This window comes from Panthera leo, chromosome E1, assembly GCF_018350215.1.
Source record: "Panthera leo isolate Ple1 chromosome E1, P.leo_Ple1_pat1.1, whole genome shotgun sequence".
NCBI classification, from domain to species: Eukaryota; Metazoa; Chordata; class Mammalia; order Carnivora; family Felidae; genus Panthera; species Panthera leo.
In genome coordinates, this window is record NC_056692.1 from 29,070,255 (window position 1) to 29,082,823 (window position 12,569).

General features: G+C 49.9%; 1 protein-coding gene across 5 annotated transcripts in view; it reads right to left on the bottom strand.

The window, feature by feature from the left end:
* MSI2 (musashi RNA binding protein 2) overlaps positions 1 to 12,569 on the bottom strand; it is a 389,492-nt gene that overhangs the window by 247,603 nt on the left and 129,320 nt on the right. For all 5 annotated transcript variants that reach the window (XM_042914722.1, XM_042914720.1, XM_042914721.1 and 2 more), the window contains exon 6: positions 8,254 to 8,346. In XM_042914722.1, coding sequence (XP_042770656.1) covers positions 8,254 to 8,346 — 93 coding nt within the window. The remainder of the gene's footprint in view (positions 1 to 8,253; positions 8,347 to 12,569) is intronic.

Consider the following 12,569-nt stretch of genomic DNA (forward strand, 5'->3'; position numbering starts at 1 on the left):
GTCACCCTACTTTAATCCAGCTCTGCTCTTCTCCCTACCACCAGGAATAGGTCAACAATATTCATTGTTTGCCTGCAGCGTGTTGTGTTGCCTTCCATCTGCCTCGGGCCTCCCACCCCCCCCCCCACTCGCAACAAGTAATCACCAACCCTCCCCAGTCACCGCCCCTCCATCCAGATTCTTCCATCCTGGAAACGTTCCCTGTCACACAAACGCCCCACGAAGAAGAAAGAAAGAACCGTCACCCAGGCTGCGGAAGGTATGTGGGCTCATGGCGAAACAAATCCCACTTTGCCAGGAACTCCACTCTAGGAGGACAACACCAAGTGGAGAAAAATGGAGACAAGGATATACAAATTCAATCTATCAAATCTATTTATTTTATGCAAAGTTTTCCCGGTGCTTATTAATGCCAGCTTTCCCTCTACCATTTAATCTCTGCTTCCATTTCATTCTTGGAGGCCTGTGATTATTCTAATTCAGCATTTGGATGACTTCATTTCCGCTCAAGTACACCCAGGTCAACTTGGATAGAAAAGAAAGAGGAGGAGAAGAAAAATAATCAGCTAAAAGCTATTAAATATCAGCCGTGTGCCTCATGATTGGTTTTAAAGGCAGTGGTGAGGTTAGCAACAGTCAGAAACTCAACCCTTCTGCCTCTTTCTGCATATTAACATTTTTCTGGGGCTCTCACTCCTATGGCTTCGAATGTAAATAAAGTGCCGATTGGCAGCCCGCTTTTAGCTAATTCACAAACACCAAGTCTGAATATACAGAGCTGTAAAAATTTAGAGGGTGGTAACTTGACAGATCCGGCCGTTCTACAGAGAGACTAATTCTCAGAGGACAAAAGAAGGGGGAAAAAAAGGAGAAGAGAAAGAAAGAGAAAAGAAAAGCATACGCGACCCATGTAATGGGGTATCCAATTGACGGGGTGGGGGGTAGGCAGGAATCTCCATATCAATGTTCACTCCGCCAGACAATGGAATGCGGTTTCTATGCCAAGTCTAAATGAACTGAGCGTTCTCTCCCATAAGAACCACTCCTTGCACCCACTGGCACAAGCTTGAACCACGGTTTCTCAGACACTTGCCATTCCCACTGAAGTGCGTCCAGGGGGAGAAAGGCTTGCTTTCTCATGCTAACAACTCCATTGTAAGTGACGTCTTCAGAGGCTGCCAGGAGGGCTCCGGGAAGGTGAGCTGCTGGAGGTGCTTGAGACCCCTTCCCCTTTCACAGCCCCCCACCCCCATCCAGGGCTCATTAACCCCTTCCTGCCTGGGGCCTCCCTGGCGCCTGGCCTTCCCCTTCTCCGGCCCCCTAGAAAAATTCAGTAAGGATGAACCAAGCGGGGAAGCACAGTTAAACAGCCAAGCAGGAAAGTTCGGGCCTTGTTGCTCTACCTAACTACGCACATGAACCATGGAATTTGATTAGCATAATCTCAAAGTTTTCCCAGCTTGCTACCCAGAAGGCATCCTGTTTTTCTATTTGTGTATTTTAAAACACTGTTAACACAGCAATAATAATGTCTGTCTGATGCATTTGCCCAACAACGGCTGGCTATATTTTATACACTAAAAAGGAAATGTGAAGTTTTCCTAGAAACCTACTATTTCAGGAGCCCCTTTTTAAGAGAGAGAAAAAGAGAGAGAGGGAGGGAGGGAAGGAGGAAAGGAGGAGGGAGGGAAGGAAGGAAGGGAGGGAGGGACAGAGGGAGGGAGGAAGGAAAAAAGAATTTAGAAGTCAGATCGCAAGGTTGGAGTGCCCAATCGATTTCTAACTCAACTCCTGCCACTGGCTGCAGCAGCAATCTAGCCACAGAGGAAAAAGTTCATCAGGAAAACACAAAGTTGTTTGTGTGGTAGGAGGGTTTACCTGCACAGCCCAAGGATCACATTACTTGTGGCTACTGCCTGTTTTCTTGCAGGCACCTGGCCTAGGAAGCCGAGGCAGGCAGACGAAGGCGGTTCTCCTGTTTGCTCACTTCGACTTTTTGCACTCAGCAGCTCTGCCAGGGGTCAGAGGGCAAATAAAGTCCCCTCCCCCATATGACACACTTCCGAAGGGAGAGACTGACACAAACCAGACAGAGAATTAATAAAACATGAGGACAGTGTTGGCCTTGTTCTGGGTTATTACAGGAAGAAAATTTAACACAAAAGTAGCCTTCAGCACGGCCGGCCAGGGAGGGGAGAGCAAACGGGGCCCTTCCTGGTCCACTCCACGGCCATAATTCAAGAAGGCCTGAGCAACCTCAGGGCTCTCCAGAGCAAGGACGAGCAGAGGACAGGCGAGGCTGGGACGTGCCGGCCACTTTCCAGTGAGTCCACCCGGACAAACCACTTCAGAAAACAAACGCCTCCTGGGAGCTTTGGTGCCCACAAAGGACACACGGGGACTTTTGTTTTCCAGGCATGGTCTGAGAGAACCGCACACCGCACGGAGCTCCATTTATCCACAACACACATTTGGAAGTGATAAAACATTACCTCAGAATCACAGTCCACCGTCAGGAATATGGTAAAGTTGCTTATTTATTTTCTCACAAATCTCTTGCCTTTCAAATTTCAAAGGCCTTATAATATTTTTATGCTAGATCTTAACTCTCCTCACACATACTGTATCAAAAGGACTATCTGAGCAGCGGCCGTGAACATCCCACCTGCACGTAAAACCCAGAGCTAGAAAATAATAGGTGTCAAACCCTTCCTTAGAGCTCACTCTCCGACGATGCCACACACAAGTGGGATAAACGAAAAGATCTCATCATATTAAAAAGCCAATTCATTCTTGCTTTCAATTTTTTTTTTTTCTCCAAAAGCTTTCAAGCACTGTTCTCTGTTCACTCTTATAGGCCCACACACAACCCCGATCCAATAAAAGGACACCGAAGGCCCCCTTCCACCTCGCTTCCACGGGGCTCCCCTCGGATGGGGTCTGGAGGGCTCTAGGTCTCAGCGCCGTTTCCTTGAAGGCCTCTCCTGGCCATCCACCACAACAAGGGGCTGGCCCAGGAAGGGGTTAAAGCCCTCATGTCAAACCGCAAACTCGGGCACTGGCCCAGAAGGGACATGGGAACCGGGGCCTCCGAGTGATAAAGGCCGGATTGTAGCAGCCCACTGAATTGGAAATGACTTGTAGGCCTAATGAAACAGAACTTTGGCAGTAAAACAGAATGAAAGGAACCAGACAATAAAAGGCTGGAACAAAGGGTGCAGAGTCGCTTCGGCTTAGCAAAATAAGCTCACTTTGTTGGTGGGGAAAGCCAAAGCCGATTAGGATAAACCAACGACTGAGCGTAAGTCTTCCAAACTAATTACACAGTTCACCATGTGAAGTATAATTGGAAGCCTCCAGATGCGGGCTGCTTGGCTTTCACAGGAGTTACATAAAGTGAGAATTACCTAGCGAGCCCGGCACCGAGCAGCCCTATCATCGAGGTGAGCAGCTGAAAGGTGCAGATCTGCTCCATCCGGGACGAAGCTGAGAATTCATTAAGTTTAAAGGCCTCTTTTTGATCTCCAAAATCCTATAAGTGAGAATTTAAGAAACCGGTACTTGAAGGAGGGGCCGAAAGGGTTGAGAAGGAGGAAGCCCGCACACTCGAGGCTTCTTTGATCCCAGTGCTTTTTAATTACCAAGCCGGGCTCTTCCGGACGGCTATGCAGGCAGAATGGCGGAGAACCCTGCGATCGATTGTCTGGGTCTGTACGTGCACAGCGAGAGCACCATTCATGTGCCACTTTCCGGAATAGTCTGTGTGCATCATGCCTGTACATATGAAATCGTGAGCACAGATAACGTCCACCAGGAAACCTGAAGCAGTGAAATAAATTGCTGCACATCAACATTCTTGACCAATGGACAAAACCCGCTCCCTCCGAGTACAGGCTGCTTCGTGGTGAAGCAGGAGAGGGGGGCTTACAAACAGCAAAGAAGAGGCTAGGTTGTACAAAAGTGACTGTCTGGGCTCTCCCCAGCATGGACCGTGTGATCTCAGACAACTCCCTGACCTTTCTCAACACCAGTGTGGCCATCTGCGTGATAGATATTCCACCTTTCTTGCTTGGACAGCCTTGAGAATCGAATTTTAGAAGGCATCAAACAGCTTAGCACAAAGCACACATCCCCTGAAGTCAGAAACATCAACTGGTAGCAAAAGAAGCTCTTGTAGTAAAATCTGAACTTCACAAATTCTGAGTCTTCGTTTAATTTAGATCAAGCACATGTAAAAAGGAGTTGGAAATACTCTACGGATCCCTAGATCTTACTCATAGGATGAAGATTCCGGTTTATAAATAGCAGCTTTTTCCAAATAGAGAATCCCTTCACTGTTCCTGCAACTTGAAGTCCAGAAATTAGCTCCACCACAGTTACGACTGTTTCACTTACTCTATCACGCTTGGTACTATTGAGAATCTCTTGCTTTAGTTGCGGTCTACAGATGCCTTATCTATCTATCCAGCCACATACCCTCCTACGTATGTTTATTGAAACACATTTTCCAGATTATTAAATTTGCAAGCTTGAAACCAACCTTAGGAATAACCTAGTTCAGGAGTTGGCAAATCATGACCCACGAGACCAATGCGGCCCACCGCCTGTATTTATAAATAAAGTTTTATTGGAACACAGCCACATCCAATTATGGATTGGCTATGACTGCTTTCTCCACACAAGAGCAGAAGTAAATGTTTGTAACAGAGACCCTATGCTCTGCAAAAGCCAAAAATATCTACTATCTGACCCTTCCCAAGTTTTCCAATTCCTTCCCTTCGAGAAGAAACTGAGGCCAGGAGAGAAATGGTCTGTTAAGGTGTCACAGTGGGGTCACTGCACAGTCAGGCCCACCATGAGCACTTTGGCTAGCTTACCTTTCTCTAATGACCGCATCAGAACAGCTACCCAGGGGGCGAGGATGGCCATCCAAGGTAGCAGAATCCTTATGCCAATGGCCACCCTTCATAATCTCATCTTAAATATAAACAAGTAATGACATCCCTAACCAGGGGGGTGGGGGTAAATTTCTGGGAGGAGGGTGGGAGAAAAGCACAAAAGGGTTTACAAACCTCCAATTTGAGTTATTTAAAGCTCCCGGTGTGGTGTTCTGCACCCACTCTACTTACAGTAATGACATATTTAAACTCCCTGAGCTCAGCCCCATGATAGCAGTCTCACCCATCTTGATTGCCACCTGAAATAAACAGTTGAAGCAGCTGCCACCTCAGGCACGATGGGAAGGGTGACAGGAGTGAGGAATGACAGTGAGGGAAACCTAAAACGCGGGTGGCAAATCCTGAACGGAGGCCTGGGAGGATGGAAAGTTCTGGACATGGAAGAAGAGGAAGTAGGGTGTTTGGGATTTTTTTTTTCCTTCTGGCTGCTATCCTGCCTTACCTGGGCGACCTTTATTGAGACCCGACCTCCCTGACCCTTATTGTTCACCTTCGTCAAAGGATTGGACGACACCAAAACCCACCACGCTGGTAAAAGCAGGCGACGAATGTCCAGTTGCCAGCACTGTCCCGGGATCACAGGGGGTCATGGTCTTTTCCTTTCTTTTGCATCCTCCCCACCCCAAGTCCATCCTGCGGATTGATCCGAGGTTGGAACAGGACCCAAAGTTCAGGTTCTGCTATCGGACAGGCCTGGAGGAGAAGTCTGCGTCCCACACTACCTTTCAAGGGTGACCACGGTAGCCTCCCAGAGAAGAATTCAACGAGATAATATAAGTCAGCGGCCTGACCCAGCACCCAACACTTAGTACGGAATCACTAACACCACACCTCGCAGTTAACCAACTAAAAAGAGCCCCAAACCCCTTTACGGCCGGGAATGTGCACAAGTGTGTGAGTCTACTTCACACAGGCGTGTGTGTGTGTTCTGTTTTCTTCACCCAGAACATAAACCACCAAAGGGTAGAGTCACTTTGTCACTTTGCCGCTGGATTTACTTAGCGCCTTAAGGCCCAGTGGCGGGGTCTCTTCTCTTTGGATCAGTCTGGATTCAAGTGAATTACACCGGAATCCTGAGAGGTGGTGGGTGGGCCCTGCCCAAGGGGCCACAAACATAACACCGGCCACCAGCAAGAGGAGGAATAAACCCCTCTGAAGACAGACCCAGATAATACACAGAGCACGTGCATGAAAGAAGCTACTAAAATAGGAGCACAGACAACGTTACGGTTCTGAGACATTCAAAAGTCTCCTTAGTCCTTTAATGACACACCTGATAAGTTTACACAGCCTGCTGGACTCTACAAATGTTACTGATAAAATGAACTGAGCAGCTCCAGACCCAGTGCGGGCCACGCCAGGGAAGACGGTCTGTGAACGCCTCTGTGACAGCGGACAACCGTTCTCAGGGCAGGGATGGTCTCTGCCCTGGGCCCGGCCAAAGCTCACAGAGCTTCCCACTGCTGGCAAACTGGTCCCAACCGGTAAGTGTTAATGAAAAAAGGCACAGAGTCAGAAGAGAAAGGGGGAAGCGAGGGAGAAGCCGGAGGCAGGAACGTGCGGAGAGGTGTTGCAGGTACCGGCCTGTTTGGGAAACTCTCACAGCCCATCTGGGCAGCACCGGCTTCCCTGACACCCACCAACAGGCCCACGAGATTCCAACGCAGGTTATGGCTCAAACAAGAAACCCCGCCTGCAAACACGTCTGCAAACACTACCCGCCCCCCACCCCCACCCCCCACCCCGGGCCTGGTTGTAGCGGCAGAACTGGAGCGAAGGGGCTCACTCTCCCGAGCCTTCCATTACCCAAGCTGGACCTGTCTCATTTAATTACTTCCAACCTCTCTCCAGAGGCAGGGTGGGGCTGGGCGAGGCACAAATTCCCCGCCCCCCCCCCCCCCCCGGCACTTTAAATATGTCTTGAAGAGAAAGTACACGGTCACCACCACACTCAGCTATTCTCTGAAACCGGCCAGAATGAATCAGCCCCCAACGGGCAAGGCGAGGCAAGGCCACAGGGACGGCGTCTTTCACAACCGACCTGGAAGGGCAGTTAAGTGCCATTCTGAATGCAAGGCCGGCCCGGAGGAGGCTGCTTTCTCTTTGTTGCGTGTCTCCCATCCGTGCAGAAATTGACTATTACCAAAGACAGGAAAATCTCCTTTTGGAGGCTAAATAGCAGTCACGGCACTCCTCCGAGTCGAGAGCTCACAACAGGACACGCCTGGGGACAGGGTCACAGCGGCCCATCGCCTTGGACAAATAAATAAAAGCACAGAACCTTCGGACCAGTCGGCAGTCAGCAGTGCCTTCTACCACCTAGGGCAAGCACAACAGCCGCACAGGGGGAACTGAGTGACAACGCTTAGGACAGGCGCACAGTGTCTTCTCGGGACGCAGTCCTCTGGGGACACAGGCCTGTGCAGACCACCCCACACCCGGGCTCCCAGGACAACATCCACGACTGCTCAAAGATGAGGGAAGCAGAGGGCCGGCCCAGCCACTGCCAGCCTCCTGGGACACAGCAGCCAGAGGACGGGTGTCACTCAAAGCCAGCAGGGCCAGTCTCCCCACAGGCTGCCATGCTGGAGCCCTGGAACAACGTTACTTTCCAAAGCCCCAGCTCCCCCGCCAACCAAAAAGAGGCTGAATTAAGCACATCACCCATGGTTACATGTCCCGTCTGTCTGTCTGTCTGACTCTGTATAACCCGCACACTCTCACCCTCCGTTTCCTGACTGACTGGGAGGATTGTGTGTTGCTCCCAGCCTGTTCCAGCAGCAGAGCCCAGGGGATAATTTTACTTCTGTCTCACATACATTCTGACAGGTACAGTCCCAAGCATCTTTCCCGAGTCTCCGTGGGCATCTGACAGGGGAAGGTTCAGCCACCAAAGGCCCGCGGGAGCTTCCTCTCTTAATGCATCTTCCAGAAAGGCACAGAAGGAAGCCCAGCATCGACTCACAGGCCTCTAGCAGCTTCCGTGGGAGCTCCTGTCCTGTGAGTCACGGCCCCACATCCCTCCCCAGCCGCTGCCACCACCAGCTCCCAGCCCAGGCCCCACGTGGTCACCAAATGGCAGCAGAACCCCACTGAAAGGCTGCTCTGTCTGTCTGCTCCTGCAGGCATGCAGGGCACCGTGCCGACCACAAGCCGGAATCCTCCATGGCAGCTCCTGACAGATTTCACTTAAATCTTGACAACCAAGTTCAAGGACAAGGTTCTCGAGGACGCAGCTGCGGCAAAAGGGGGGGGGGGGGGGAGGGCACGGCAGCCAGCCCCACGCACCACTTACCTTGCCAAACTGCTCAAAGTACTGTTTTACATCCTCCACCACCGTGTTCGCAGATAATCCGCCTACGAATATTTTCTTTGTTCTTGTGACCATCTGCAAGAAACGACACGAGGAGGGCATGGGTTAACCAGGTTATCTGAAGCAACGCTCGCCAAGATGCTGAAACAAGCCGCTTTCCACGTTTCTCTAGGAAGGCAATTCTAGATAAATTTGAGCCGCGCGGAGCGGGCCCTGCAGACATCTCAGAATGCTGGAGACAGCCACTCTGGATTTCTCAGGCCTTCAGCCCACAATCTACGAGCTTGAGTTGCACACAGACACAGAGTGGACTTTGCTACCTCTTCGGCCATGACACGAAGCTTCATTCTGATTTCCAGCGCAAAGAGAAAAGCGGCACGTTCAAAGCTATTTCGAACCTGAGACATGTGAACAGAATTACGTGCGTAAAAACCTGTGGCCCAGAAAGTCCCGTAAACTTTGCCAAGAAGAAACTGACACGTCATTCAAACGTACGGGCGGGCTGTCTACGTGGAGCCGTCCCAGGTGCTGGTTTGTGTGCGCCAACAAGACGGAGGCTGACCTCCCACTCAAGGGTCACTCTCCAAGTGGCCTCATTGGGCCATTGGGCCTCATTCTCCTTTCCCCTCTCGATTCCGCCATTATCCACCCTGATTCACCCTACACTCAGTCAAGGCCAGCCAATCCCCAGGTATCCAACCCTTTGTCCACACCAATCCTTCTCCCTGGAATGCTTCCCCATGCCTAAGTCTCCCATGGCAAATTGTCACCATCCCGCAAGACCCAACGACCTTCTCCAAAATGCAAGCTATCTATATAGTCGCCACATCCAGAAGCTGTCCCTATCTCTTCCAGAACCCTGACACTGCACCCGCCAGTCCCCGCACCCACTTCTTCCCACCTAGAGCAGAAATCATTGATAATCCTGGCTTTGTTACTTTTTCCCCCAGACTGGGAATTCCCGATTCTTCTCGGTACCCTCCACGATGCCAAGTCCACGGCCAGGCCCACACCAAAATGGTGGACGCGAAAACAAACGAATGTGGTCATGTTTCAGAATTCCACCAGTTCCAATGCAAAGGGAAAAACTTCAGAATACAAACGGTTCAGAGAAGGAGCCAGATATAGGTAGGCGCCAAAAGTGAGACAAGAAAATAAATGTTATTCTGAACACAGAGCTTACACTGTATGTGTGTGTGTGTGTGTGTGTTTTAATGTGACATAAAACATTTTTTATTTAAATGTTCAATAAAAAAATGTTCAACCTCAGTGGGTACAGGGTCTCACCAATTTGGCTGCGTATGGTAAAAGCCCAACGTCTTAACCTGATGGGAGAAATTCTATCACAATGCACATGTGTATCAAATCATAATGTTTGCACACTTTTGTCAGGGACACCTCGATAAAGCTGAGGGAAAAATGTTTGATGAGACCATTCAAATAAAAGCATGACAGGGGCGCCTGGGTGGCTCAGTCAGTTAAGTGGCCGACTTCGGCTCAGGTCATGATCTCGAGGTCCGTGGGTTCGAGCCCCGCGTCGGGCTCTGTGCTGACAGCTCAGGGCCTGGAGCCTGTTTCAGATTCTGTGTCTCCCTCTTTCTCTGACCCTCCCCTGTTCATGCTCTCTCTCTCTCTCTCTGTCTCAAAAATAAATAAATGTTAAAAAAAAAAAAAAATTAAAAAAAAAAAAAGCATGACTGAAGGGGCACCTAGGTGGCTCAGTCAGCTGAGCGTCCAACTCCTGATTTCGGCTCAGGTCATGATCCCAGGGTCATGCGATCAAGCCCCGCTCCAGACTCCATGCTAAGCAGGGAGCCTGCTTGGGATTCTCTCCCTCTCTCTCTCTCTCCTTCTGCCTCTCCTCCACGTGCCTTTTTTCTCTATCTCAAATAAATATTCAAAAGTGAATAAAAGCATGACTGAAAACCCAAAATAAGTGAACAAGACAAAGCTCAGAATGGTTTTTAAAAATTCACAGTGGCATGTATGTTTATTACAATTCCATGGAGAGTGCCTAAATACGGGGGCCACGGCTGCCAGGATTGCCACTGTCCCCAAGGCAGAGACACACTGGCTGAGGGAATGTACCAACCAAACGGTTTCCTACAAGAGTGCCCTGGCCGGGGCACCTGGGTGGCTCAGAGCGGGTTGAGCACCTGACTTCGGCCCAGGTCACGATGTAGCAGCTCGTGAGTTCGAGCTCCACATCGGGCTCGCTGCCGTCAGCCTGTCAGCGCAGAGCCCACTTCAGAGCCTCTGTCCCCCTCTCTCTGCCTCTCCCCTACCTGTGCCATCCCCAAAATAAATGTAATAAATAAATAAACAAAGAAATAAGAGTGCCGTGGCCGAGTGGTTAGTGGCAGGCTGTGTGCTGAGGAGCGCCCCCCAGAGGTCTCGGCCCCACGCTCTGCACTGTGAAGTCCTTGACCACCAGGCCCACCTAACCCCAAACTCCCATCAATTAGGAAGCACGATGGCCACAAAAGGAGACTCTCAGACTTCAAGGAGCTCACACTTTGGCTTAGAGGCTTCCGGAAGGGACGTGTGCCACCACAGCCCGTTGACCGAGCCCCATCTGGAACATCCTTGTAAGTGGACATGCTGCACTATTTTAAGAGGACATTGTCCTAGCAATGCCACGCACTTCCTGTTGGCTGTGAGAGCCAGGCGGTGGTTGCATGTGCGTTCAAAGCTGTGATTTATCGCTTTTCGGCTCTCTTCAGATGAACGGGAGACAGAGAAGATAAGGCACACGAGACGTTCTATGAAGATCCCACCCGCACCCAGTACCAACTCCAAGAACCTCTCGTTAACGGCCGGACACCTTATTCTGCTCCCTCCGGTGGAGCAGGTCACCTCCCCGTGACACTCTCAGTCCCTCTCCAAATGGACATCTCTCCCTACACTCACTGACCGCCAGCTTTTGCCATCTACCTTTCCTAACGTGTGCACTCAACAGATACATGAAGTGCTAGGTGTGGGAGCCCACGTTCCAATACAACGTGTGATTTAATCCACTATAAAATGGAGATATAATAATTAGCCTACCACGCGAGGTTCCTATTAGGACTAAATTAAATAACATATGCCAAAGTGTCTAGCAGGACACCAGGCAGATGCTAGATAAGTGGTCACCGTAACTGAATCCAAAGTCAATTACTAAATTCATCCTTCAAGCTCAGAATAGATGTGCGGCAGAAAGACACCTTGCACAAAGATCTTTGATAAATCCACTCTTGGTGCCCCCGTTCTCTTCCACTGTAATTTCAAAACCGTTTTCCTGCATCTCTACGTGATTTCGGATGGGCAGGGACTCCCAATAGTTTCACTTCAGATTTTTCATTCTTTTTTTTTTTTCCACCCAGCCAAGTAATTAAATATCTATAAAAAACACTAATCTGACCCACAAACATGCACTCATGGTGTTCTGAACTTGAAGAAACTCTGGAGAAGCATTCCATAAAATGAACCCTATGGTCCCATTTACACGTTGTTTAGAGCCAGGTGGGTACAGAGCAGGCCCTATTTATATTCTAAGTGTTCACATGGACCCAGATAATTAAACGAGTAACATGTCTTCATTCCAAATAACAGAAGTCAACAGAATGTTCATTCCCCAGTAACCGGTTGAGTGAAAAGGTCCCCTCTTACACCCTCTACTGCTGCTCAACAGCAGTAAACCTATCAAGCCAGAGCCCTAAACACTGGGGCAGACACCCAGCTATAAATCTGCACGGTCCAAAAAAAGTCTTTAAAATACTTTTTTTTTTAGAAGGATGAGAAATCCCAGGCCCCAGACACTGCGCCAAAGTGCCCGAAGTTACTAAAACATCCTCTCCAGGAACAGCTCAGATACAGTGATGGATCCCACTCTTCAGCAAACGCTAAAAGGAAACTGGTTTAATCAAAACCTTCCAGACGTGAAAAGGCCAGTGGGAAGATGTGTAACACTCAGTTAGCTGCTCACCAATGGCTTGGCTTCAGGAGAGGAGGGCATGGCTTGGTGGGGGGGCGGGGGGGGGGCTGGCAGGGGACGACAGGGCTCTGCACGGTGACCTCTCCCGCTAGGGGCACACTGGGAGAAATAGGAGTGATTTACTTTGGGAATCCTGATGGCATCACTGCTAAATGTACTGTGCACTGCTCGATGATTTGCATTCTGAAGAGGGACACTGGAGCCAGGCAGAGGACTCTAGAATCACACATTCTTCCCTCTGTTTCCCTTCTACCTACTGAGGAGGGCTGCACGGGGATGTGGCTACATGTTGTGCCTGGGCTCTCAGTGGGACTAAACGGAG